General features: G+C 37.5%; 1 protein-coding gene across 2 annotated transcripts in view; it reads left to right on the forward strand.

Annotated features, from left to right (window-relative positions):
- ANO4 (anoctamin 4) overlaps positions 1 to 16250 on the forward strand; it is a 462190-nt gene that overhangs the window by 433228 nt on the left and 12712 nt on the right. For both annotated transcript variants that reach the window (XM_047742883.1, XM_047742884.1), the window contains 3 exons: positions 7848 to 8000; positions 8966 to 9113; positions 13309 to 13428. In XM_047742883.1, coding sequence (XP_047598839.1) covers positions 7848 to 8000; positions 8966 to 9113; positions 13309 to 13428 — 421 coding nt within the window. The remainder of the gene's footprint in view (positions 1 to 7847; positions 8001 to 8965; positions 9114 to 13308; positions 13429 to 16250) is intronic.

A 16250-nucleotide genomic window follows, 5' to 3' on the forward strand; every position in this document is an offset into this window, starting at 1 on the left:
GTCAGTATATAAAATCAATGCACAGAAATCAGTTACATTTTTATACACCAACAGCAAGATAGAAGAAAGAGAAATTAAGGAGTCGATCCCATTTACATTTGCACCCAAAACCATAAGATACCTAGGAATAAACCTAACCAAAAGCTAAAGAATATGTACTCAGGAAACTATAAAGTACTCATGAAAGAAACTAAGGAAGACACAAAGAAATGGAAAAACGTTCCATGCTCATGGATTAGAAGAACAAACATTATGAAAATGTCTATGCTACCTAAAGCAATCTACATGTTTAATTCAATCCCTATCCAAACACCATCAACTTTTTCCAAAGAAATTGAACAAATAATCCTAAAGTTTATATGGAACTAGAAAAGAACATGAATAGCCAGAGGAATGTTGAAAAAGAAACCCAAATTTCTGGCATCACAATTCCAGACTTCAAGCTCTATTACAAAGTTGTCATCATCAAGACAGTATGGTATTGGCACAAAAACAGACACAAAGATCAATGGAACAGAAGAGAGAGCCCAGAAATAGACCCTCAACTCTATGGTCAACTAATCTTCAACAAAGCAGGAAAGAATGTCCAATGGAAAAAAGACAGTATCTTCAACAAATTATGTTGGGAAAACTGGACAGCCACATGCAGAAGAATGAAACTGGGCCATTTCCTTACACCACACACAGAAATAGACTCCAAATGGGTGAAAGACCTCAATGTGAGACAGGAATCCAACAAAATCCTTGAGGGGAACACAGGCAGCAACCTCTTTGACCTCAGCCACAGCAACTTCTTCCTAGAAACATCACCAAAAGCAAGGGAAGCAAGGGAAAAAATGAACTATTGGGACTTCATCAAGACAAAAAGCTTTGCACAGTAGAGGAAACAGTCAACAAAACCAAAAGACAACTGACAGAATGGGAGAAGATATTTGCAAATGACATATCAGATAAAGGGCTAGTATCCAATATCTAGAAAGAACTTATCAAACTCAACACCCAAAGAACAAATAATCCAATCAAGAAATGGGCAGAGGACCTGAACAGACATTTCTGCAAAGAAGACATCCATATGGCCAACAGACACATGAAAAAGTTCCCAATATCACTTGGCTTCAAGGAAATACAAATCAAAACCACAACAAGATACCACCTCACACCAGTCAGAATGGCTAAAATTAACAACACAGGAAACAACAGATGTTGGCAAGGATGAAGACAAAGGGGAATCCTCCTACACTGTTGATGGGAATGCAAGCTGGCAGAGCCACTCTGGAAAAGAGTATGGAGGTTGTAGTCACACCAAACTGCAGGATACACTCCCTCTTTTGTCCCGAGAAGGTTTTGTTGGTGGGCAAGGCCTGAAGTCAGACCAGAAGTCTGCCCCAGCCCACTGCTGGGGTTGCAGTTGGACTGTTAGGTGTAGTTTATCTTCCCCCTTCCAGATAAGAACATGAGTCACTTTGAAGTGTTGCTGGCCACTGTGGGGTCTGCTTGCACAATGCCACTGCTTTTGATGGCCTCCTGCCAAGGGTGAATTGAATGGGGTATGTTCATAGGAGAGTGTGGAGGCAGGGTGAGTTGTTAGCAAGCTAGGTGGAAGGTGTTCAGGATGATTTTCACAGGTGTCCATGTATCTAGGCTAGGGGACAGGGAGAGAAATGGTACCCGCCAGTTCTTTCATTTCTAGAGAAGTCTTCTAAAGATCCCTGCCCTTCCAGCACACATTTTGAGATTAGTAAATAAATCTTCCTGTATACCCCAGGTGTTTTTAAAACTGCTGTTTCTATGCTATATCTCAGTGGGGCTGTTTATTGTGCTTTCTCTTTTAGGATAAGAACTCAAGGTGGTGGGTATTTGGAAAGGCACGGATTGCATGGAGCACTGGGTGTGGTGCAAAAACAATGAATACTGTTACTCTGAAAAGAAATAAAAATAAATAAATAAATAAATAAATAAATATAACTTTTTTAAAAAAAGGATAAGAACTCAGTTTCCTGTCAACCTCTAAGTCTCTCAGATCTGAGCTGCTAATTTTTTTTTTTTTGACAGACAGATCACAAGTAGGCAGAGAGGCAGGCAGAGAGAGAGGAGGAAGCAGGCTCCCCACTGAGCAGAGAGCCGGATGTGGGGCTCAATCCCAGGACACGGGGATCATGACCCAAGCCGAAGGCAGAGGCTTTAACTCACTGAGCCACCCAGGTGCCCCTGAGCTGCTAATTTTTAAAAGTTCCAGGTGTTAAGCTCTACTGATTGAAAATCAGAGACATTTAACTTCATGAATTTTTAGAAAGCCAAATGTTATGGGGATTCATTTCCCAAAGCTGGTCCACCATTTTTGGGGTGCCTCATGTAAGTTCTGCTCTTCTCCCTTCTCTGTGCCTGTAATGTTACTCCCTCTAGTAGACAGTCTCACAGGTCAGTTTGGCTACCAATTGAGTCTTCACCCTTCCTACCATTTTTTGATGTAGCCTTTCCTCTATTAGTAGCTGTGGAGAGTCTGTTCTTTCCATCTTTGGGTCATTTTCTGGGTTATTTACACTGATGTTGGTGTTGACTAGACATAGCTAGGGACAGGTGAGCTTTAGCTCTTACTCTGCCATCATCCCCAGAAGTAACAAAAACAGTTTGAAGTATATAGCAATAAATGTATTATCAAGAAATTTAGAAGATTTCGGGGTGCCTGAGTGGCTCAGTGGATTAAAGCCTCTGCCTTCGGCTCAGGTCGTGATCCTGGGGTCCTGGGATTGAGCCCCACATCAGGCTCTCTGTTCGGTGGGGAGCTTGCTTCCCCTCTCTCTCTCTGCCTGCCTCACTCGCTACTTGTGATCTCTGTCTGTCAAATAAGTAAATGAAATCTTAAAAAAAAAATTTAGAAGATTTCAAATACCCTAACTTTATACTTCAAGGAACTGGAAAAAGAAAGAACAAACTGCCCAAAGTGACTAGAAGGAAGGAAATAATAAAGATGAGAGCAGAAATAAATGAAATAGAGACCAGAAAAAAACAATAGATAAGATCAACAAAATAGGGATGATTTGTTGAAAAAATAAAATTGACAAACCTTTAGCTAGACTAAGAAAAAAGAAAAGACTCGGATAAAAGTAGAAATAAAAAAGGAGATAATACAATGGATATTGCAGAAATGGTATAAGAGGCTATAATGAATAATCACATGTCAACAAATTAGATAACTTAGAAGAAATGGATAAATTCTAAAAACAGACAACCCAGAAGAGTGCATCAGGAAGGAATAGAAAATCTGAACAGACCACAGACAAAGAGATTAAGTCAGTAATAAAAAATACCCCATGACAGTGAACCTGAGACCATATGGCTTCACTTGTGAACTCTACCAAACATTTAAAGAAGAATTAATACAAATCCTTTTCAAACTATTCCAAAAAACAGAAGAAGAGGAAACACCACAAGGCCAGAATTACCTTGATACCAAAGCCAGTTAAGGATACTAAAAGAAAAGTATAAGCAAATATCCTGGATGAATATAAATGCAAAAATTCTCGATAAAATATGAGTAAACTAATTATTTTAGTGTCTTCCTGAATTCAAACACTGTAACCCAAATGGGATTTATCCCTGGGATATAAGCTGGTTGAAAATAGGCAAGTCGAATGTAATACATTAGTATTGATAAAAGAGATAAAAGTCATATGATAATCTCAATAGATTCAGAGAATGCATTTGATAAAACATGACTTCTTTTAATTATAAAATTCCTCAAAAGATTGGGAATAGAAGGAACATACCTCAACATGATAAAGCCCACATATGATAAACCCACAGCTAATATTATACTCAGTGGAGAAAAATTAAGTTTTTCCACTAAGATCAAGAAAAAGACAAGGATGCTCACTCTCCCTACTCTTATTCAATGTAGTACCAGAATTCCCAATTAAAACAATTAGGCAGAACAGAGAAAAGGCATCCAAATCAGAAAAGAAGTAAAATTGTCACGATTTGGAGATAAGATGATTTTATATACAGGAAATCTCAAAAGAGTCAACTAAAAAAAATGTCAGCACTAGTCAACAATTTCAGTAAAGTTGCAGGATATACTGTACACTAAGAATGAAACATCTGAAAGAGAAAGAAAGCTACCCCACCTAGAATAGCATCAAAATCTATACCTAGGAATAAAATTAACAAAGAAAGTGAAAGATATATACAGTGAAACCTATAAGACTTTGCTGAATGAAACTGAAAAGATACAAATGGAGAGACCCGTCCTCTGTTCATGGATTGGAAGAATTAATGTTAAAATGTCCATACTACCCTAAGCCAGCTGCAGAGTCAATGCAATCCCCATTAAAATACCAATAGCATTCTTCACAGAAACAGAACAAAAACCAAAAAACAGACAAAACAAAACAAAAGAAAACAAAAAACCAGGGAGCCTGGGCGCCTTCGTCAGTTAAGCAGCTGCATTCAGCTCAGGTCATGATCTTAGGCCTGTTATGAAGCCCTGTATTGGGTTCCCCACTCAGCGAGGAGTGTGCTTCCCTCTCTTCCTCTAACCTTCTGCTGTTTGTGCCCTGCCCCCCTCAAAGAAATAAAATCTTTAACAAAAAAGAAAAAAGAAAGAAGGAAAGAAAGAAAGAAAGAAGGAAAAGAAAAGAAAAGAAAAGAAAAGAAAAGAAAAGAAAAGAAAAGAAAAGAAAAGAAAAGAAAAAAGCCCTGAAATCTGTATGGAACCACAGAAGAATTCAAATAACCAACACAGTCCTGAGGAAAAAGAACAAAGCTGGAAATATCACACGTTCTGATTTCAAACTGTATTATAAATCGGTATTAACAAAACAGTATCTTACTGGAGTGAAATAATACACATAAACAATGGAATATAATAGAAAAGCCAGAATTAAATACCTTCATGTTTGGTCAACTAATATTCAACAAGAGAACCAAGAATAACTTAATGGGGAAAGGATAGTCTCTTCAACAAATGGTGTTAGAAAAAACTGGATAAACACATGCAGAAAAATTAAATTGAACCCGTCTTACATTACTCATGAAAATTAACTCAAAATGGGTCAAAGACTGAAACATAAGAGTCAGTACCATACAGGGAAAGAGCCATAAAATCAAGACAAAATAAGTTCTCCAATATAAGCAGAGTTGTAGAAGCTACTAAGGAAGCAATAGTTAATTACAATTAAGAGAAGTTCTAGCAGAGGCCACACTGAGTTTAGGCTTGAAGGAAGAATAGAACTTCACCAGGGTATGAGTAAAAATGCTAAGTATGTGACTCCATAAAACCAGAAGTTTGATGTGGCTAAAGCAGAGGATTGCTTGGGAAACCTGGCTAGGCATGAGGGATGTTTGGACATGAGGCTTGGAAGATCCTTGAATGGCACAGTGAAAAGTTTGGGGTTTAGTCTATAGGCAATAAGAACCTTCTGAAATGTTCAGAATAGAGAGAAGATTGATGATTCTTTATGGGCTTTAACGAATATTGACAGCAGTGAGATGGGGGAAGCAGGTGAAAATCTGAGAAAGAGAAGTCAGTTAGAACAGGAGTGCCTGAACTCCAGTAGGGAGAGTGGAGACTTGGTTTTTGTGCAAGACAAATCTGAAGGGAAGGAAGACATGAAGGGAGAAACATATTTAAGGATGAGGGATTGAGGTTTAAGATTGAATCAGGGTTTGAAGAGTGCTGCTTCTATATAGCATAATAGCAGACAACTGGAAACTCCTTGATAAGATTCAAGGTGCGAGATAGAGAATTGAGAATCCTTACCAGAGAGATAATAATGAAGTCATGAAAGTAGAGGTACTGACCCAAGGAAAGAAGTGAACAAAAAGATAACACTAAGGGGAAAACTAAGGGAGATGGCTGTGTCTATCGGTGAGTGAAGCATAGGCATGGAGTATGAATATGACCCAAGACAGGTGACACCCTGGAGGTGGCAGTGCCACAGAGATGAGGTAAATGGACTGACTCTTCAGGACTCTGGAACCACATTACCCATGTTGGAATTGCTTCTTAGTTGTGTGTCAAGTAAGTTATTTGATCTCTTAGTGCCTCCATTTCCTCACCCGTAAAGTAAGGGTAATAATAATGCCAATACGATAGGGTTATTATGAAAACTAAATGAGCTAATATATGTGAAGTAATTAGAACAGTGGCTGTTACAGAGAAATGGTATATAAGTGTTAGTCATTATTAGTTTCTAAAATACTCTAAAAAAGCAAAAACAAACTATACAGTCATTCATTTAGCCAAGTACTTTTTTGCAGTCCACAATACCCAATAAGTTGTATTTTTAAATTTTCATTTATGCTCTCTGGTTGCTTTGCATCAGGACTGCCTTTTTGTTTGTTTGTTTGAGTTTGTTTTTAACATTTTATTTTGCAAAGTTGCAAAAATAATAGAGTTCCCCTATACTCGTCACCTTATTTCCCCTAATATGTTATATATTTATTGAAACCAGAAAATAACCATTAATACACTATTAACTAATCACAAACCTTGTATTAATATTACCAGGGTTTTTTTTTTAACTTTTTCTTGTCCGTGACCCATCCTGGATCCAACATTGCATTTAATGTTGTATCTCCTTAGTTTCTTCTAATCTAGGACAGTTCTTTGTTTTTCATGATCTTAATACACTTGAAGAGTACTGGCTAAGAGTTCAGGAGAAGGTCCTTCAATTTGGGTTTATCTAATGTTTTCTCATGATTAGGATGAGGTTATGCCTTTTTGACAAGATCACCACAGAAATGGTGTATGCTCAGTATTATCATAACAGGGGCATGAGATGTCAATATGTCTTATTACAAGTAATATTGACTACCAGCTTTTCCACTGTGAAGATAATGGTTGCCCCACCCCCAAAAATGTGTTTTTTTCTCTGTAATTACTCTCACATAGGGAGATACTTTGAGAATATACAAATGTCCTATTTTTTTTAAAGATTTTATTTATTTATTTGACAGAGAGAGATCACAAGTAGATGGAGAGGCAGGCAGAGAGAGAGAGAGGGAAGCAGGCTCCCCGCTGAGCAGAGAGCCCTATGTGGGACTCGATCCCAGGACCCTGAGATCATGACCTGAGCCGAAGGCAGCGGCTTAACCCACTGAGCCACCCAGGCGCCCCGAAATGTCCTATTTTTTTAACTATAATTCCCCTATTAACTTTAGCATTCTTTGGTGGTTCTTGCCTGTAATAATTACTGTGATGTTTTTGACCAACAGTGATTTTGTATCTTTATCATTTCTTTTATATTTATTTTTATGCACTTATTTTCTAATTTATTAATTAAAATTCTACCATAGGGAGGAGCTATCCCTTCTCCCCCATTTATTCAGTTATTTATATCAGCATTATATTAGTATATTAGATATTTAGTCTTTAGATTTAACGCAATACTATCATTTATTTTGTTGTATATATTGTTCGCACTTTTGCCATTGGTAGCTCCTTCGGGTTTGTCCTGTGTCCTACTGATATGCTCCCCATTCCATTTCAAGGACTTCCTAACTTTCTGGCATTATGAGATATTCCAGCCTTCCCTTGTATTTTCCTGCAATGGCTCTAGAATCAAACATTTTTTTCAAGGAGCTGTGTACCTTTTATTAAACAATGGTACTTAGAAAACAAGATCTGGATCCTAGGTATGATCATTGCTCCTAGGATGTCATTCCTTCCAGGTCCAGGTAATGCCTCTTTTTCCAGCATCCTGGCCATCTTTGTGAAAGAGATGTTTCCTGGGCTTCTATATTGGAAAAAATATGGGTGAAGACAAGGACACTTTCAGATTATTTTCCTTTTGAAAATAGTAATGGAAAACCAAGACTCTGTTCTTTTTCCTTTTTTTCTTCTCTAGTTCTTCAATTTGGATTCACAACTATCTTTGTGGCAGCTTTTCCCCTAGCACCACTTCTGGCCTTACTGAATAACATAATTGAAATTCGACTTGATGCCTACAAATTTGTCACACAGTGGAGGCGACCTTTAGCTTCAAGGGCCAAAGACATAGGTAAGTTGGATTTGAAATGTTTTAAAGATATTAACTGTATGGTGGATAAAGTAAAAACAAACACCAACTCTAGATTTTTACTTATGGTTTCCATGTAAGATGACTTAACTTATTCTTACAAAAGAATAATTATGTTAGCTTTAAATAATATGAGACAAGAAGTAAAGGTGCCTATTTGGAAATTTATAATTTCCAATACTAGAGAATTTGTGCTTAAATAGATTTTCAATTTTGTTATTTGAACTTGGAATCTAGAATTTTGATTTATTATCACTTATTTCCTTTTTAAAGTAATCTTCCATTTGCTTTATTTTGCCCAAATGTTTCCCTGAGTCACATAAAGCATAATCCACTTTTTCTAAAGACAGAGATGGCCTTTGGTCTTTGACAGGAGAGGCTGAGTCTAATCAAATGCAGCCTCTTGAGCACTGCCTGAGATCAGAGATGATCTTTTATTTACTTCTGCATCAAATGCTTAGAACAGAACCAGCAGGCACTCAGTGTATATGGAAGAGAATTGAATATAGATGTACATGGCTCACAGCAGTCTCTAACCTCCATATGAAAGAAACCACATTCAGTGAGCACCTATCCCAGGTCAGTGCAACAGGCACTGGGCCCACCCAGATGTCAGCACCCTTCAGGAATTCCCATTCTCGTAGTGGCTTGACAGTGGAAGTGCTCGTCTTATTGGATAATGTATTGGTGCCTTATCACTGACTAGAACTCTCTGACTTAAGTCTGATCCTGACGGACTCATTAAGTCATGAGCATTGACACTTTCCCAGAAACTCCTCCAATGCCAAGGTGTTTGCAAGTACAAATTCTTACTCTTGGTGACAAGTGTATTTAGGAATTTGAATGGACCCATGGAAAGGACTATTGAAATGAGTTACCCCAGTTGTTTTCATACTGTTATTCCTGCTGTTGTGTCTGGAACTAATATAACACTTCTCTTTGAATAGGAATTTGGTATGGAATTCTTGAAGGCATTGGAATTCTCTCGGTTATTACAAACGCATTTGTCATAGCGATAACATCTGACTTTATCCCTCGCTTGGTGTATGCTTATAAGTATGGACCTTGTGCAGGCCAAGGAGAAGCTGGACAAAAGTAAGTTTGTCATAAAACTGTCATGAAATCTCCATTTCCTATGCACTGTGTGATGCTGGTACACTCAGTCAAAAGCTTCTGCATTGGAGCAACCCAGGATGAGAAGGACAGTAGTGGGGGAGGTAAAGTTATGAGGACACTTGCAGCCAAGGAAATCACATCCTGATTGACTGAAGAGTTGGGGCTCAATACAGGTAAACTTTGGGTGAAATTAATCATTTCCCCTACCCCTAACCCTGCCCACTATGAATTCAGAAATGTACAGTATGCTAATATGTGTAAGCCAAAACAAGTAGTGCATGATATAGTATACAGTTATGCCATTTTTATAAGTTTGTAAGAGGACAGTTACAATCTGATTCCTCTTGTGACATCATATGGAGACTCTACAAATTCTGCACCAGAAATGTGCAACCATGTGATAAGTATCCTGTAGGTACTCAATAAATATTTGTGGAATAAGTAACTGAATGATTCTTTCCTGGCTATTGACCTGACCAAGGTACATATTACCTCAGGCAAGTTCAATTCTGTGGCATCACCTAAGTGATCCCCAAAAGTCATGACTTTCTGGGTATTTCTGGTCAGGTAAAGTCCAAGCAAAATTATAACACATCCCCTAGAATTCGTTTCTATATACTTTTTAATAGGAGAAAAAAATCTTCTTTGGCTAAAGTAAAAATAATCCAGTTCTAATTGTGGAATTTAGATGTCTGTAAGTCAGAGTAGAGTATGTTTTGGGAGACTTTTCAATGTCCCAGAAATCATCCCACATGGGCTATGACTACTCGCACAGGCAGCTCTGCTTCCTGGTTTACCAGTCAGAACGAAACTAATCTATATAACTACTGTAGTTAGGTTAGCCCCAAGGAATAAAGTGCTACCAAATCAAGTCAACCAAATTCATGTACCCCTGGCCTAGGTCCAATTTCATTATTAATCTTACTTAACTGCTCTAAGGCATGGATGGTTGAAAGCAGTAAAGCTTACAATCCAGCTATTTGAAGAGGCTTCTATAAAGTTCTTTACTGTAATAACCATGTGGCCATTAGACACTAATTATCTAGCAACTTCAAGTGAGCCATCCCATTTTAAGAGACTTAAAGACATACTATATTACTCATGTAGTCTTTCTAATTTTAACTGTTGCCAACATCCTCTGTTTGAGCCTAGAAAAGCTTGCCTTTGTTTAAACCACTTTCCCATTTGTTTTGCATTTGATTCTCAAAACAACCCCAGGACTGGGACGTGCAGTATTACCCTCACTTTGAGGAGCAGAAAGAGACTGAGAGGTTAAATCCAGAATCACAAGGTGGAGTAACTGATGGAACCCACATGAAGGCAAAGCCTAGACTCATACAGTTCTTGCCATCCTGAACCACACAGCCCTGGGGGCCATTGCCACATAATGTTTATCTAGCTTATCCAACAGGAGAAAATTCTCTGGGGGTTTAAGTCCCTGTGGTTATTTAAATTCTTCCTGGACCACAAATGTAATGAAACCTGTTTTGGTTTGTGGGGAAAACCCAAAACCCGAAAATAATATGGGAACATTTACGTGCAGTTGATAGTGAATCAAAGCTTTAGAATGTTGACAGCTTATTAGATTTAAGACAATGTTCATGGAGACCTAAGAGTCTTCTTGACTTAGGTTTATTGGGCTCCCCTGGGCTATTTTTCATATATCATCTTTCACATAAGAGCCTTCTGCCACTTTGAATATTTATAGATCTACCTTCTATCTTCTAATCCATTGGTCATTTTTCTTGTTTGCAAATAGTTGCTTTGGTATAAGTTTCTTCATGAATCTTATGTTCTGCCCCACCAGCTACTTTATTATCCTTTTTAAGGTTTGTTTGTTTGTTGTTGTTGTTGTCTTTCCAATTCGGAAATGCTTTAGAAATTAACTCATAGAGGAGCAGCATTGTCAAATTTTAGAATGTTACAGGCTTTTGAGATAGCATGTGCATAGTCAAATTATACTTATTATTATTTAATTCACCCATAGAAATGCCCTATTTCAATTGAGGCTGACTCTAAATCAAAAGTGCTCCAACCAAACCAACCTCCAAAACTCCTTAACTATTTATTGTGGGCAATAGCTAAGATTCTACCACAGTGAAAAGACTTTGAGAAATGCCCAGACAGTTCAGTATTAGCAGTCCCTCTTCTTCCCTGATTATGGAAAGGATATGGAAGGAAGACTTATGCAGTGAATAACTGTGTATATATGTCCTATGTCCATGTGTGATGCTTTGTACACAGGAGCACAGAACCAAACACACATTTTCAAGCTGGATTTATAACTGACATTACATGAATATGCTTAAGAAATAGTTCAAAGATACATCCTCTTTATTTCGAAAGGAGAGTGTTGTCCATGAGACTGATATTTTACTTAAATTTAGATTTTTCCTCAATTGAGTTTTTGGACAGAGCAGTCATTAAGCCACAGTTTTAATCTCAATAAAACTGCAGGGCTGCTTTGGGTAGTAAGAAAGAGTGCAGGAGGCTTGTGAATATTTCATTTCAATGTTCGGCCTGTTTTCTGCAAGTTTCCAGAGCACCTTTCGTCTCTCACTGTTTGGCTCCTGAGAAGACTCTGCTATATTCTATAGTTCACAAAAACTGTCTTCCTCTCTATGAGAGCTAATAATCATCAAAGCACTCATTTGCTTTCATGTCATGTTCTAGGCAGTTCAAAGATGAGGTAATTATTCCAAATTACCCTTCTAAGGAGTGCTAGGGGAGACCTGCGGCCAGTTGGATTAAGGCATATTACACACCCACTGACCATGTGTTTCACCCATGAGTGACTTGACAAATGGGTCCTTCTGCTTGGTTCATTTTTTTAAGGCCCTGATAAAACCTCAGTGATTTGTCTTGATCAAGACAACACACAGAACTTATGTCCTCTCAGAACTACCTGTGTGTCATCGTTTTGGTTTGGTGTTCAGCAGCTTGGAATAATCATGCCAGACAAGTTAATGAAGAGAATTTAAATCTATGATTTATTCATTAAATCAATAATTATTTATTGACCTTCTGCAAGGTACAAGAAATAAAATTAATAGTAGCCACTCACATTTAATTAAGATCTTGCTATATGCTAGACACTCTATCACTCACTTTACATGTATTGTTTCATTTAATCCCCACAATGACCCTATGAGTTAGGCACGTCTGTTGTTTAATGAAGTTACATAACTTGCCAAATTTGCATGGCTAGAAAGTAGAAGACATACAGTTTGACCCTCAAACCCAAGTTTTTAGTACTGTAATATACTGACTCCTCATACAGAATAGAAGATGTGTCCTCAAGAAGCTTATTAGCTGTGGGATATGTAGGTAATAATTTTATTCCTGGTCCATTCTTAAGGCCATGATAGAATCTCTGATACTTTAGTTTTCCTCAACTGAAATCAGTTGAATTTGATATTTAGTGGATTCCTACACTACACAAAACATAAAAATACTTATGACACCTGCTCAGCTCCAAAAACTAAAGGAGAAGACCTCCAACCATGCAGGCACCTCAAGCACAAGCTGTATGGTAATGGTGCAGTTAGGTACAGCGGCACCATACAGAAGAGGAATGAGTCTTTTTCTGGTGGGATTAGGACATCTCCCCAGAAGGAGTGCCATTTTAGTTGCTCATTGAAAAATGAGCACTATTTCCACTTAGAAAGAAATGAAGAGAAAATAGAAAAGATAACCTGAACAGAGGCATGAAAGCATATGGTATATGCAGGGAATGTAGCTTAGCATGACTGTAGCAAGGGATGTGATTTGGATGGGGAGGGTCATAGAAAAACCAGTCACACTTGAGGGATTATGACAGAGTATAGATATTCATTAATAAAGGAATGTGTTTGTGTGTGTATGTGTGTTTACATCATCAAGGAAAGAAACAGTGATTTGCCTATTAATCATGCAATGCTGTCTTTCACCTATTTCACTGAAGTATTGATTGGGGTAGTGATGTTCTGGATGATGATTCTGAACAAGAAGAATGGAATAAAAGAATGACTTGTTTCTGATTCCACATACCCAGAGTTTTTCAGTATATCCTAACTTGAGTGCTTATGGTAAAGCTAAAGGCATTTACAAGTGCAAGAGCTTCTAGGAAGAGCTTCTAGGAATTGGATGCAGAGGTGATCAGAGAACTAATTATAGAATTATTTTTCTCTTTTAGGTGCATGGTTGGCTATGTAAATGCCAGCTTATCTGTGTTTCGAATTTCTGACTTTGAGAACCGATCTGAGCCTGAGTCTGATGGCAGTGAGTTTTCGGGGACTCCTCTCAAGTATTGCAGGTGAGTATGGCACTCTTAGCCAAACCTGGGCTGGCTCTGCCATGGGGAGGTTTTGCTCAGACAGCTCTTTCTGACTGAGTGGGTTTAAAGCAGTGGTTCTCAACCTTGATCATGCATTAAAATCCACTGGAGAATTTTAAAATCTCCTCTTGACCAGGCTGTGACCTAAAAAATTAAAACAGAATCTCTGGGATAGAAGGCAGACATCCAGATCCAGAGAGCCATATAAGAGTAAACCAAAGAGACCTATACCAAGACTTTATAAAAAGAATATTAAAAGCAGTAAGAGAAAAACAACTTGTTATATACAAGGGGAACCCTCCCCTCAATAAAACTACCAGATTTCTCAGTAGAAGTTTTATAGGCCAGAGGAAGTGGCATGAACTATTCAAAGTGCTAAAAGGAAAAAAAAAAAAAAAAAAAAACAGCAACCTGCCCACCAAGAATATTCTGCCCAGGAACAATGTCCTTCAAAATTGAAGGAGAGTTGAAGAGTTTTCCAGACAAGCAAAAGCTAAAGGAGTTCATCACTTTTTGACCAGCCTAACAAGAAATGTTAAAGGGACTTCTTTAAGTTAAAATGAAGGAGGCACTAATTAGTAACAAGAAAACAGATGAAAGTATAAATTGCACTGGTATGTATATAGAAAAGAAGTGGGAATGATCACTTACAAAGTTAGTATGAGATTAAAAAACAAAAGTAGAAAAAATCATTATAACCACAATAATTATTTGAGGGACACACAAAATATGGACATTGTGACATAAAAACAAAATGGAGGGAGAGTAGGGGCACCTGGGTGGCTCAGTGGGTTAAGCCTTTGCCTTTGCCTCAGGTCATGATCTCAGGGTCCTGAGATCAAGCCCCACATTGGGCTCTCTACTCAGAGGGGAGCCTGCTTCCCCCTCTGTCTCTGCCTGCCTCTCTGCCTACTTGTGATCTCTCTCTCTCTGTCAAATAAATACAAATAAAATCTTTTTAAAAATGGAGGGAGAGTAAAGATATAGAGAATAAAGATATAGAGCTTCGGAATGTGATGAAACTTAAATAATTATCAACTAGATTATTAGTTGTTATAGGTTAGATTAACCACAAAGCAAAAAACCTACAGTAGAGATACAAAAGAGAAAGGAATCTAAGCCCACCACTAAAGAAAGCCATCAAATCATAAAGGGAGAGAGGAAGAAAAAAATAAACCGGAACTACAAAACAGCCAGAAAATAATTTTAAAATGGCAGTAAGTAATACATGTCAGTAACTACTTTAAATATAAACAAAATAAATTCTTCAGTCAAAAGACATAGAGTGGCTGAATGTATAAAAAATCAAGACTGATCTATTTGCTACCTATGAGACTCACTTCTGATGTAAGGATATAAATAGTCTGAAAGTTAAGGGATTGAAAAAGATATTCCATGCAAATAAAAACCTAGGAAAACTGGGATACCTATATTGTCTCCTTTAAATATAGACTTTTTTAAGAAAAGAATATAATAGACAAGATCGTTATAAATGATAAAGAGGTCAGTCAATCCAACAAGATTTCTCAACATACCCAACACAGGGGCACCTGGTATATAAAACAAATATTAATAGACCTAAGGGAAAAATAGATAGCAATACACTAATAGTAGAGAACTTTAATACCCCACTTACATCAATGAATAAATCACCCAGACAGAAATTCAATAAAATAATATTGGCCTATACAGCATGTTATAGATTTATACAGAACATTTCATCCAAAAGCAACAGAATACATACTTCTCAAGTGCACATAAAACATTCTCCAGAATACAAATCAAAACCACATAAGATAACACTTCACACCAGTCAGAAAGGCCAAAATCAACAAGTCAGGAAACAACAAATGTTAGCAAGGATGTGGAGAAAGGGGAACCTTCTTACACTATTGGTGGGAAGGCAAGTTGGTGCAGCCACTCTGAAAAACCATATGAAGGCTCCTCAAAAAGTAAGAAATATAGCTACCCTACAATCCAGCAATTGCACTACTAAGTATTTACCCAAAGGATACAAACATAGTAATTTGAGGAGAACCTGCACCCCAGTGTTTATAGCCTCAATGTCCACAATAGCCAAACTATGGAAAAAGCCCAGATGTCCACCAACAGATGAATGGATAAAGAAGATGACACACACATACATACATACATACACAATGGAATTTTTCTCAGCCATCAAAAAATGAAATCTTACCATTTGCAGCAATGTGGATGGAACTAGAGGGTATTATGCTAACTAAAATAGATGAATCAGAAAGACAACTATATGATCTCATATGTGGAATTTAAGAAACAAAAGGGTATCATTAGAGAAGGGGGGTAGTAAAATAAGATGAAATCAGAGAGGGAGACAAACTATAAGAGAATCCTAACTATGGGAAACAAACTGAGGGTTGCTGGTAGAGGGGAGGAGGCGGGGGATGAGGTAACTGGGTGATAGGCATTAAGGAGGGCACTTGATATAATGACCACTGGGTGTTATATGCAACTGATTAATCACTAAACTCTGACTCTGAAACTAAAATACATTGTTAACTATATTGAATTTAAATTAAAAAGAGAAACATTCTCCAGGATAGATCATTAAAACAAATCTTAATAAATTTAAGATTGAAATCACATGAAGCATCTTTTCTGACTCTGGTGGTATAAAATGAGAAATTACAAAAAGAAAACTGGAAAGATTCACAAGTATGTGGAGATTAAACATATTACTGAACATCTAGTGGGTCAAAAGGGAAATAAGACATAGCTTGAGACATTTGGAAATAGAAATACAGCATAACAAAACATATGGG

Source organism: Lutra lutra, chromosome 8, assembly GCF_902655055.1.
Source record: "Lutra lutra chromosome 8, mLutLut1.2, whole genome shotgun sequence".
NCBI lineage: Eukaryota > Metazoa > Chordata > Mammalia > Carnivora > Mustelidae > Lutra > Lutra lutra.